The sequence below is a fragment of the Ambystoma mexicanum genome, chromosome 6p, assembly GCF_040938575.1.
Source record: "Ambystoma mexicanum isolate Mex_15411 chromosome 6p, UKY_AmexF1_1, whole genome shotgun sequence".
Lineage (NCBI taxonomy): Eukaryota > Metazoa > Chordata > Amphibia > Caudata > Ambystomatidae > Ambystoma > Ambystoma mexicanum.
In genome coordinates, this window is record NC_090935.1 from 1379077353 (window position 1) to 1379090113 (window position 12761).

A 12761-nucleotide genomic window follows, 5' to 3' on the forward strand; every position below is an offset into this window, starting at 1 on the left:
CCCACAATCACCCATGTATAAAACCGATTCAAAGTAAAAACGAGCTAATATATATTGGAAAATTGCAATAAAAGCTAAAACAGAAATAAAAGTACTATTAGGGAAAATAACTGTACCAGACGGTGACAAGGATTCAAGCTTTGTATACTGGCGCAAACTGGGATCACACACCGGTGTTCGCACGCCTGGTGATGGAATTAAATGCAGCAAGGGAACTGGGAAATATAGTCTAAGCCTTCAATAAAATGAATACAAATTGGAAAGAACACAAATACAAATACCCCCACAATCCCCAAAGTCTAGAACAGAATCAAAGTAAAACAAGCTCAATTCTGTTGGCAAAATGACAATATGAGCTAAAACAGCAATAAAAGTACTGGCAGGGAAAAGAACTGTAGCCCAACACATAACGTAACTGTAACAGAAATATAACGAATATAGACCAAATGGCATATAACATTACATATAACTTAACACACCGTATAAGGGAACATAATGCTAGGCAACTACGCATGCCATACAAGTGATTAGTCCTATAAATCCCCTGTATTAATAATTAAGTAATACAATGTGAGCATCCTTGAGAAGTGAAGGTTTTCCAAATAGATGTAAGGCTCTTATTGGATGGGTTAGGCTATTTTATCATATTACCCAATTTACCTTTAAAGCATCATTTTGTTTGATTGTAATAGAGTAGTGTCGGTACTAAAATGCATAACTGATGTATAATACAAGTATCATAATAATAAGCAAGTATATATTCACTATTTTGCCACACAGATATTAAAAATATACAACACACCTGAAAGACTATGATGTCAATACTCTGTCGCATTACTTGTTAATAACATGTTAATAGTAAATGCATTCATGTGTACGTTGTTCATTGTTGTTCATTACTAAACAATTGCTTAAGAAATATGTAATGTGTATTTTAGGTGATTATACAGAGCTGTGGTTGTAAAATGAAACTGTTACAAACCAATTCGGTAAGAATTGTTTTATAACATATGAGATCTAATCCTCACCATACTAACTGAATAGTTTATAAATACTGTGCTTATTAGAAATTTGCAGTATATATTAATCTCTCAAACAAAAAAATGGCTGGGCTATTGTGGCCCATTAATGGTGGGTTGGCTGGGAACTGGTCTAATTGGGAGTTCCCATTACAATGTATTCTGGGAAGGGCCATCATCAGGGTGAGGGGGCCACACATTAAATATTTCAGGTATTTGGTGTTCCCAAAGCTAACTGCAGATGGGATCAGGTGAAATAAATAACCTGGCTTCCTAGGCCAGAAACAGGCAACAAGAGACTCAACTGATGAGAAGGCGGTGTTAGATGCTGTGGGAATGCAGTTCCCCAGCAGAGCTGATTTGTTTCGAGGGGACATCCTACCGGAGGAAGAAATGGGCATGGAGATGGGGATTATGAGAGGGTTGAGGTTGCGGTGTGGCTGTGCTTGTGTGTGGGAGCAGGGGATAGCAACGTGGCAAATTTCTGGCAGTGGCTATTGCAGGTAAAGAGGCTGGAGGTTGGTGCTGGGAAATTGGGGCTGGGGGAGGGAGGGGTTTGTTTCTGGGGCATTATGGTCAGGGGGATCCAAGTTCAGAATTTGACCTTTGCCTGCTTCACTACTGATTACTTTGGACCCCATAATTTTCCGTCCCATGAACTTTATCCCGTTTGATTCAATCTTTGATAACTCTACCAAATTTGCACACCCCACTTCCTACCGGTCTCACATGTGTTGCCCTGGGCAGTGGGTTCCGCAGTTGAGTGAGGCTGCACTCAGCACACACGGGTTGGACTGTTGGGAAAGACTGAGCCCGTCTTTCCCTAGAAGCGAACTCTAAGAAAAGGCCTGCGCGCGCGTGGCGCCAATCACCCTAAGGGTCTGCTTATCAAGGGTGGGGAGGATTTCTGCTCGACGTCATCCAACACAGCGGCTTCTTTACTGCATCTTCACTATGAGACGTTTTTTAGGTCAACTGTTGAACTAACATTTTGGCATTTTTAATTCGGCTCTGAGGAAATACCTTCATGTTGTATTTTGTGCCAAGTTCTTTCATGAACATTTCCACATCCTTCCAAGTTTGGGCGGTTTCATTGGTCTGAAAATATAAGCATAAAAAATAAGTTGCAATCATAAAATAGGTCATATTTCTCACCTCTTGGTTGAGTACACGAGTTGTGCTGTCCATTCTTTCAAGCAGTTTACAGACAAAGCCCACCCAGTTCATGGTGCTGTGTGATACTCACCGGAGGCCTCAATTGGAGTATACTGTTCCTGGCAAATGCATAGAAGTACTTTCAAATCATGAGTTGGGCTCATATTGGATATTTATCACATAGGCTACATACAAAGTAATTCAAAAGGTAAATGCAGGTTATATATAATTGAATGGCAAAAGCGGTACTACAGAAACTTTGAACCGATGCAAGTGCTATTAGTGCCAGGGAAAAGATTGCCCAAGTGAAACAAAAATATTCTTTCAATCATTTTTGCTGCAGGGACATTTTGCCTCAGTCTTGGCGCCAGCGCTATATGCACCCTGGATCAAAAATGCACTGACAAAATATGTTTTTGCACTACAGGAATTTCTACCCTAGTGCTAATTGCAATTGCAACGGTGCACAATTTGTATTATATAACCCCAACTTGTTTCTACTACTCCCACGATAGGCCTCACAACAAGGCCGCTAGAATCTTGTCTTGTATTCCCGTCATTGGCTAAGGAACCTCAACTTCCTCTTTTCGACTTCCTGTCAACAAAATCCTAACTGAAACGAGAGAGAGAGAGAGAGACAGAGACAGAGACGTGAGGTTTTGTGTGTAAGCTTGTTGGATGGATGGATGGATGGATGGATGGACGGACGGACGGACGGACGGACGGATGGATGGATGGATGGATGGATGGATGGATGAAATGTGATGGGTGGGAAGATGGAGAGCAAGTGTGTTTGCAGGAGGTTAGGTTTATGGTAACTTTGTGCATCGATAAATCTGGTCTGGAAAGGCAAGTAACATTTTTTTTTTTTTTACAGCGGGCACTTGTTTGTATTGCAAGGGAACTGTTTGGGCACACGCTCAGTTTTTCAAAACCTTTTTTTGGCTAAGGTGATAATTAGATGTGCAAGCATCATCTGCTCCAAAAGTTGCACCCAATTCTCAAAGTGAACCTGAATGCGCAAATTGGAGATGCGCACATTCAGGTGCCCATTCCTTCCCATTCTGCACAAAAAGGGGGTGTTTCAGCACAAACAAATGTCATCCCAAATTCATAAATGGCATGGGCTTTGAACTGTGTAGAAATGAGGCATATTCCCCTGCATCTGTTGGGAACAGGGCCATGGGGGTGTGCAAAGCATTCCTGCCATGCATGTATCGTTAAGTATGACAGGAGTGGTACCACTGCTGTCACACCTGCATTTCTATCCCCAAACAGGGATAGAATAGCTTTTTTATTTTGGTTTACAATTCACAGTGATGGGCCCTTTAAGGGCTCTTTAGTGGCCCATCGCTGTGAAATGTTCTCCCAGCTCCCAGCACCCACCTGGGTGATGAGTGCCTGCCACACATTAGTGTCAGGCAGTGGGCTGTCCGGCACATCTATTGCACTGTCGCACAGCCTACAAACAGTGTTTAGGCCCCCTTTGAGAATAAGGTTACCTGCTCATTTCTGAAACTAATGCAAATAAAAAAGCAAATCCTATGCGCTCTTTTCAGTTGCCTAACGTTTTCAGAATCATGGTCAAAAGGTTGGAGTTGAGGAAAAGCCGGTCCCCTGCGCAGGTGAGGATTGTTAGTGGATATTGTAGTATGGCCTGCGGCCCAGTACATGGTTTGTCGGAGAATCAGAATTCCAAGATTCCAGAGGAGTTAATTGCTGGATGAGATGACAAACCCTGTATGTTGCTGGCGCTGGCTGTTGACTGTTGTCAACATTTAAACAGTTGCCATTCTCTGAGTTGTCAGCTTGTTGGAGTTAGAGACACGTGACCTATGATTTGCTTTGATAGAGGTTTTAATATAGTAACGCACATGTATCAATCTGTGGCAACATGTGCCATGTAAGGTGAAACAGAAGCCAACGCACGTTTCGACCGTAGTCTTTATCAAGGCAATAGATTTGTGGAGATCCTGGATAGGGGAAAAGCAACTGCGGGCCCCCCAGTTGGGTGCTGGCTCTATGCTGGATAGCCAATCTGTGGTCTAGTGGCAGAGTGCTGGGTAGCTTGCTGACCAAGCTACCCAGCACTCCGCCACTAGACCACAGATTGGCTATCCGGCATACATGCGCGTTACTATATTAAAACCTGTATCAGAGCAAATCAGGAGTCACATGCCTCTAACTCCAACATACAGGGTTTGTGATCTCATCCAGTTTTCAGAATCATCCCCACTGAGTCCAAGATAGCTTTGGCCCAGGTTAGCATCCGCATGGCAATGTAAGGAGTTGATTTGAAATCCGTGTTTAATTCTGCTCAGTCTGCGCTGTATCGATGGGCAACGTAACTTGATTTATGCGTTACTGTTGATAAGCCTAGGACATTTAGCAGCCCCAGGTACCGATAAGGTACACCCAAAACCTTAGCTCGATGAACATTAGTTGAGTTAGGTACCCTAGATAATGTGCTAGTCCGTTGTAGGTAAATATATGGTCATTTGGTGGCACTCTTAACTAAAAAATGCAATGAGATGAGGTATTCAAACAGTTCCTTTTATTACAAATGGTACCCTTTGTGTTGACACGTGATTCGACCTATTCGAGGTATTTTTAAAAACTGGGCACTAGAACTTACTTGTCTCTATCATTCAGGAAGAATATGTGCTGGGGGCAAGTATGTACATGTGAAACAAAGGGTGTCTGGGAGTCTCTCTACCAGCTCAAACACAGCCCAATGACCTGTTCTTGGGTGAAAAACCCCTGGGAGGGACTCGACCAAGTCTTTAGCTCACTGTTCTTTTCACAGAGAAGAAATATGCCTGCATATCAGTCTTTGTCCTGGCCAGGGGCAGTCCAGCACCAAAATGTTAGGCAATTCTCCTCTGAACAAGAGTACCAAGTGTAACCCCATACACGTGTTTCAGCCTTGTTGGGCATCATCAGTGAGGTGAAACTGTTGCCTCTCTAAGAACAGTGAGCAAGGGGTCCACGTCTGGATCGCCCTGGTAACTTAGGGTGAGACCCAAGGTTAATTTATGCAAAACAAAGGGGGGTCTGGGAATGTCTCTACCAGCATGAACACAGCCCAATGACCTGTTCTTGGGTGAAAAACCTCTGGGAGAGACTCTACCAAGTCTTTAGCTCACTGTTCTTTTCACAGAGAAGAAATATGCCTGCATATCAGTCTTTGTCCTGGCCAGGGGCAGTCCAGCACCAAAATGTTAGTCAATTCTCCTCTGAACAAGAGTACCAAGTGCAACCCCATACACGTGTTTCAGCCTTGTTGGGCATCATCAGTGAGGTGAAACTGTTGCCTCTCTAAGAACAGTGAGCAAGGGGTCCACGTCTGGATCGCCCTGGTAACTTAGGGTGAGACCCAAGGTTAATTTATGCAAAACAAAGGGGGGTCTGGGAATGTCTCTACCAGCATGAACACAGCCCAATGACCTGTTCTTGGGTGAAAAACCCCTGGGAGAGACTCGACCAAGTCTTTAGCTCACTGTCCCTTTCACAGAGAAGAATACAATAATATAAATGTGGGGTAAAATCCCCAGGTTCCTGTGCAAAATGAGGTGGGCCCTGTGTTAAAGCGGGATCACTGAGCCTGATGGTGTGCCACTCGCTTGAACACAGGGACCACCTCATTTTGTATGGGAACCTGTGGATTTTACCCCACATCTATATACTTCATTTATTTTGCATTTGTATAGGGCTCCCAGCCTGGAGCACCTGTGCGCTGTGTACAACAGAGACAAAGTGTAGAGGCAGAATGACAGGTGACATAGACAATTAACAAATAGCAAAGGTCTGGTGGCTAGTTACATGGGAGCGTGCCCAGAACCCAAAGTGCTAGCAGTTACATAGATGAAGGTAAGCATAAGCGCACAGTAGGGAAAAACTCCCAGAGAACTATTGGTCTTGTGCAAAAAAACATGTTTAAAGATGTTTTCAGGAGGACCTGGTGGATGCCTCTGATCTTAGTGCTAATATGAGTGTGTACCAGTGTTTAGTTGCTACCATTGGGAACTGCGGCAGCCATATTTTTTATGTTTGAACCTGGGAACCACAAGGAGGTGGGAGTGGACCATCCTGGTGGGTCTAGTGGATTGGGATTTGCAGAATTTGTTGGAGAGGTATGGTGAGGCTGTTTTGGCCAAGCATTTATGTGTTAGTGAGAGGTTTCTTTTTTTTTTAAACATCTTTTTATTAGTATGTCAACAAATATATCTCAACACAGTACAATATCTTGGCGTTACCATAAATTACCTGTTCAGCAACGTTTCATTAATTACATATCAATAAATAAGCATTGCAATCAAATTCACCTTCCTAGACATACTAAGTAAATTTCAGTTTACGCGAGCAGTGAAAAAACATAACAAAAGATTAAAAAAACACAATTTATTTTAGGACACAGACACAAATACAGAACATCACACAGAAGTGAGAGGGTTTTAAACACAATGCAGTTGCGAACCGGCAGCTAGTGGGCTGTCCGTCTGGCAGATGATATATGTCCTTTTATAGGTATGGTCAAGGCTGCTTTTAGGGCATTGGCCTGTATTATTTGGAGTTTTTTTTTTTATATTGCGGGTGGTTGTTCCTTCAAAGATGGAATTGCAATAGTGGATTTTAAATAGAATCAGTGCTCTGGACAAAGCATGTATTCTTCCTGAATGTTAAAGACAAACAAGTTCTAGTGTTGAGTTTTGAAAAAGACATGGAATAGGTCAAAACACGTGTCAACGCAAAGAGCAACATTTGTAATAAAGGCACTTTTTGAATACCTTATCTCATTGCTTTTTTTTAGTTAAGATTAACATCAGCCATATATGTACCTGCAAATGACTAGTGCCATAGCCAGGGTACCTAAATCAACAACTGTGAGGAGTTGGGCGAGTCCGAAACACACAAAACCATGCACAAATTCAAACTAACTAATCCCATTTCTCTAGAAAACATACTATTCAAAACACCTGAGAGCCATTGAGATAGGGCGGGTTCAATGGAGGTGCTAGGACCTTATGAAGGAGGAAGAACTTGGCAAAGCGTAAGGGAGCCTAGAGAGAGTAGAGGTGCAGAGAAGTCGTTTGTTGGAGGAGAAAGAACCTTAGAATAGGTGGTTGGCTTGAAAAGGGGCTGGATGAGAGGAGGTAGGTTAATGGGACAGAGACGATACAGTGAGATGGAGGAGAGGAAAGGTGGTGGCTTGAATTAGAGGTGGCTTGAAAGATAGAAAAGAAGCAGAGCAGCATGACATCAAAGGTGGGAAGGTGTCTTGGGAGAGAGGAGGAGGAGGTTAGGAACAGTAGGTGAAAGAGGAGAAGGATATAAAGGGGCAGAGATGATCAACCAACAGGAGGAGATGAGAGAGCAGGATGAGATGTGAGAGAATAGGAAGAAGTGATGAGACATTAAGAGGAGAATGTTGAGAAACAGAAAGAAAGGAATAAATCAGAGGGGACATATTGGGTGGAGGTGATCCAGTATCAGGAGGATAGATTAGTAAGTCCACAAGAGAATATAGTGAGGCATCCAGAGGAGGAGGAGGAAGTGGTGAGCAATTAAGCAGAGAAAGTGGATATAAAATAGCTGGAAGAGTGGCTATAAGAACAGGAGGGAATAGAGTATTTGGTGAAGTAAAAAGGAAATAGGAAATAGCCTGTGAAGGTTACAGCAGAGAGGGAAGGTATCCCAGTATGCCATTTATCTGGTGTCAAAGTGTGGTGGGCAGGAGAAGGTAGAAATATGTGGTGAAGTGATGAGGAGGTAACAGTACTTCAGAGTAAGCAACACTATTATCAGGGAAGAGGCACAGAAACAGAGGAGGACAGGGCCATGAGGAGAGTAGCCTGAACGTGGAGATGCGTCTCAGCAAGACATCATCTGCACCATTGAAGAACCTCACTGCAACCCAGCCAGCTAGCCAAAGACTAGCGACAGGGCTTGGATTTAAGCTTGGTAAGTAAACCTAGGTATACTATCTCAAAATTGACCTGAAGGTTCCTGTGAATCTCCTGGTGAGATGTGGGTAGATTTGCAGGTTGCAGTGGATTTTACTTCCAGACATCTTCATGTAAGTATGGGAGAAGTTTGGGCAGGTTCAGGTTTAACACAAAATAATTTTGAAGGTTTCAGGAAGGGAGATAAAAGTTATGGGAAAGGAAAGAGTTGTGGGCAGCTGGCGGGGGATGTTAGCCAGAGGAAATTGAGTCATGTGCACCTGTGGAGGCTATCCAAGTAGGGCAGCACATTCAACTCTTCAGTAAGCAGTAAATTAATAGACCTGCTGCATGGATCTATGTGTAACCTGCAGGTTCTAGGTTTCAGTCATGTAAAAAGAACTCTGCCTTTCATCCTTCTGAAATTAATCAAATAATTAAAGTTTAAGTAGGAATTGTAAGATTACATGTCAGACCAGCAGATTTAGGCACATGTCAGGCATGCCTGGGTTGGCTTTTCATTATTTAGAGGATGACACATTTTGCAATATTAATGTTTATAATACTACAATATAGGGATTTCATCAGAGATATGGACATCTGCAAAGCCTATAGGTATGTGAAAGAGTGAGTCATGTATTGGGATGTATGAAGTTCCTTCCTACTGAGTTTGCTTCCATGAAACATACAAAGGTTATTTATTGATTAATAGGTAGAGTCCATGGCTGCAGGTCAATGGCCTCATAAAGGCCATTAAGGCTGAGGCAGATTAAGTCACATGTCCAGCATTCATGACGTAGACTCAGACATTCCTTAAAGGAAGAGAATTTAGTCAGATAGGTTTTTAATATGAGACATTCTTTACTGGGGCAAAATGCATACCATACATCTCCAGTGAGAGGCCTATGGTGGACGGAACACCATATGTCTAATCTACGCAACAGGGCTTTCCAACACATCATTTGTTCTGCAGGATTACCTCCTGGAAATGTATAGAAAACAATATATTCTCTCAGACTATGTTTATGTGCATTACTTTTTGTGAATTTGGCAGTACATTTCTTTTTAAAGATTACACTATTTGCAAGCTGCACAGAGTTATTTTTTTCTTTTGTATATTAAAGAAACAGCCAGGTTAATTTGCTTTGAGAGAGGGCATTCCTGGCAGGACCGGTTTTGAACGTATTCCATTAACGTATACTCTGTTTGCTTTGAACATGTACTGGCAGGAAAAGGGCTGATCCCTTCAACCAAATGATTACAGCAATATTGCGTCATATTAAATATTAAAATAGAGCTCAAGCCTTTCAACAAGAGAAGGTTGTGCCCCTCTTCAACCTGTAATTAACTTGTGTATTTAATCTGAATCCTCAAGACCCGGGGTTCTATGTCAGGGTCGAGTCGCTTTTTCATAAAGTGTCTGGATTATTTCCCTCACATATTCTATTTACTGAGGACATACATATATATGTACACTGTGCTCAAACTGAGTTCCTCAGGGTTGGTCTGATGTGATTTAACTATCTAAGATTAAAGAACAACATGACTTTTTGAAGCTCTGCTGAATTTCACTCCATGTTTTCTACATAACATCGGCCAGACACTCCGAGCACATGGGCGGGGGCGAGGGGAGGCAGCTGCCACCCACTGGCTCATCTCTGCTTCTCAGTGCACCCTCAGTGCTAACAACAGCTTCATTTGTGTCATTTAAAATTACCATTACAGTCATATATAGGCTGTGGCAAGATAGGCTGTGGCATGGCCATTTTAAATCAGGAGCATGCAGCTGCTGCCACAACCCGTCTATGGCAGTAATTATTACTGTCCTAGATAGGCTGTGGCAGTAGCTTAATGGCCATTATAAATCAGGAGCATGCAGCTGCTGCCACAACCCATCTATGGCAGTAATTATTACTGTCCTAGATAGGCTGTGGCAGTAGCTTAATGGCCATTTTAAACCAGGTGCATGCAGCTGCTGCCACAACCCATCTATGGCAGTAATTATTACTGTCCTAGATAGGCTGTGGCAGTAGCTTAATGGCCATTTTAAATCAGGTGCATGCAGCTGCTGCCACAACCCATCTATGGCAGTAATTATTACTGTCCTAGATAGGCTGTGGCAGTAGCTTAATGGCCATTTTAAACCAGGTGCATGCAGCTGCTGCCACAACTCATCTCTGGCAGTAATTATTACTGTCCTAGATAGGCTGTGGCAGTAGCTTAATGGCCATTTTAAACCAGGAGCATGCAGCTGCTGCCACAACCCATCCATGGCAGTAATTATTACTGTCCTAGATAGGCTGTGGCCGTAGCTTAATGGCCATTTTAAACCAGGAGCATGCAGCTGCTGCCACAACCCATCTATGGCAGTAATTATTACTGTCCTAGATAGGCTGTGGCAGTAGCTTAATGGCCATTTTAAATCAGGTGCATGCAGCTGCTGCCACAACCCATCTATGGCAGTAATTATTACTGTCCTAGATAGGCTGTGGCAGTAGCTTAATGGCCATTTTAAACCAGGTGCATGCAGCTGCTGCCACAACCCATCTATGGCAGTAATTATTACTGTCCTAGATAGGCTGTGGCAGTAGCTTAATGGCCATTTTAAATCAGGTGCATGCAGCTGCTGCCACAACCCATCTATGGCAGTAATTATTACTGTCCTAGATAGGCTGTGGCAGTAGCTTAATGGCCATTTTAAACCAGGTGCATGCAGCTGCTGCCACAACTCATCTCTGGCAGTAATTATTACTGTCCTAGATAGGCTGTGGCAGTAGCTTAATGGCCATTTTAAACCAGGAGCATGCAGCTGCTGCCACAACCCATCCATGGCAGTAATTATTACTGTCCTAGATAGGCTGTGGCCGTAGCTTAATGGCCATTTTAAACCAGGAGCATGCAGCTGCTGCCACAACCCATCCATGGCAGTAATTATTACTGTCCTAGATAGGCTGTGGCCGTAGCTTAATGGCCATTTTAAACCAGGTGCATGCAGCTGCTGCCACAACCCATCCATGGCAGTAATTATTACTGTCCTAGATAGGCTGTGGCAGTAGCTTAATTACCATTTTAAACCAGGTGCATGCAGCTGCTGCCACAGTAATTATTACTGGCCTAGATAGGTTGTGGCTGTAGTCTCATGCAAGCGAATGACACTGACCAATACTGTCATAGATGGGCTGCATCTGCCGCCTCATGAACATGGTATAAAGCTCTCTCGTGTAGTGTACTGTTGGTGACATGGTGTGTACTGGATTTTTGATGTGTTACCCTAGAGAACTACAACTAAATTGTATGGCTTTTTACCCGGTTTTGGAAAACAATGTTCTGCAAATGTATCACTTTAGCACAATATTTTTAACAATTTTTAACAAAAATTGTCTTGGACGTGGAGACCTGCCAAACCCGCCTTAATGATTGTACTAATTTGTGAAAATATTGAAGCCCCTAGACTGCCCGTGAACCATGGAATTTACTTTAGAGAACCAATTGAAAATTGAAAATTGCATGTTTTTTTTATCCCATTTTTCAGCACATTATTTTAAGCATGAACCCACTAAATTCCCTTAATTAGTTTGGGCTCTCTCGCTACAATTGGTTGCTTACTCTAGTTTGAAGAAAAAGGCTGCTTTTTTTTAATATTCATCAGGCATGACTGATTACGAAATGTACTTGATATTTTTCAGGTTTTCATAGAGAAAAAATTGTAAATTGTACGGTTTTTAATCCCATTTTTCTCAAAAATTGTCCTTCAAAATACATCATTTCAATATATATATTTAAAGACACTCTAGGAATGTGGATGTAGTGCCCCCCTCTGAACCACTGCTAATTCTTCTATTCTTGTTTCTAATTCTTGGGTTACTCTTGGTCGTTCATGCTAATTTGAGAATCTATTTAGGAGCTCACTACTGCAAACCTTCACCACCCTGTCAGGGCTTACCCAATTATACATTAGAATCTTGGTTCCCCTTCAGGAGCTATCCGCCACCTCTATCCCTGGCACCAAAAGCTGCCGCAGCCACTGTCTGAGCCCCATGACTGGAAGGTTGTGGCTCACAAAGCTGTAAACTCTGTTGGGAGTATTATCGTTCATAGTCGAGCTGGAGGTTCTTTACATCTCCAATGGAGGTCAGGGTTTTTCCATTTCTTAACTTCAGCTCCTGTCCCGAGCTAAATGGTAAATTATCCTGTCAGCTTTTAAAAGTTATGATCATATAGGACCTTCTATTTTCATTTAAAATATGTTTCTCAAAATTTCAGGTTATGTTTTTATTTTTTAAATTTATGATATGTGGCTCTATCAATTTACAGTAAATATCAATTTAATCTGCATATCTTTTAAATTATTGTGGACTGCATGCAAACACCAGATGCAGGCATCTCATAGAGATGTTAAACTGAAGTGGTGAGTGAGGGGATCCTTGGGGAATGCCACGTAAGATGCTTCTAACTGAGGAAGAGGTGATACTGATACTAATCACTTGACCGACGTTGTTAGGGAATCATTACCCACAGTTGATAATGTGTGGAAGGGGGCAGCTCGTCCCACTGCCCTATGCGCTTTAGAGTGAGGCGATATGCATTTGAAGCAATATGATGGGCCAGGACGCAGGGGGAACAGTGAGAGAAACACCTCCCAGTA

General features: G+C 42.6%; 1 protein-coding gene across 2 annotated transcripts in view; it reads right to left on the minus strand.

The window, feature by feature from the left end:
• Positions 1 to 12761, minus strand: part of LOC138510440 (phospholipid-transporting ATPase ABCA1-like) — a 2356352-nt gene that overhangs the window by 519975 nt on the left and 1823616 nt on the right. For both annotated transcript variants that reach the window (XM_069626098.1, XM_069626099.1), the window contains exon 34: positions 2043 to 2117. In XM_069626098.1, coding sequence (XP_069482199.1) covers positions 2043 to 2117 — 75 coding nt within the window. The remainder of the gene's footprint in view (positions 1 to 2042; positions 2118 to 12761) is intronic.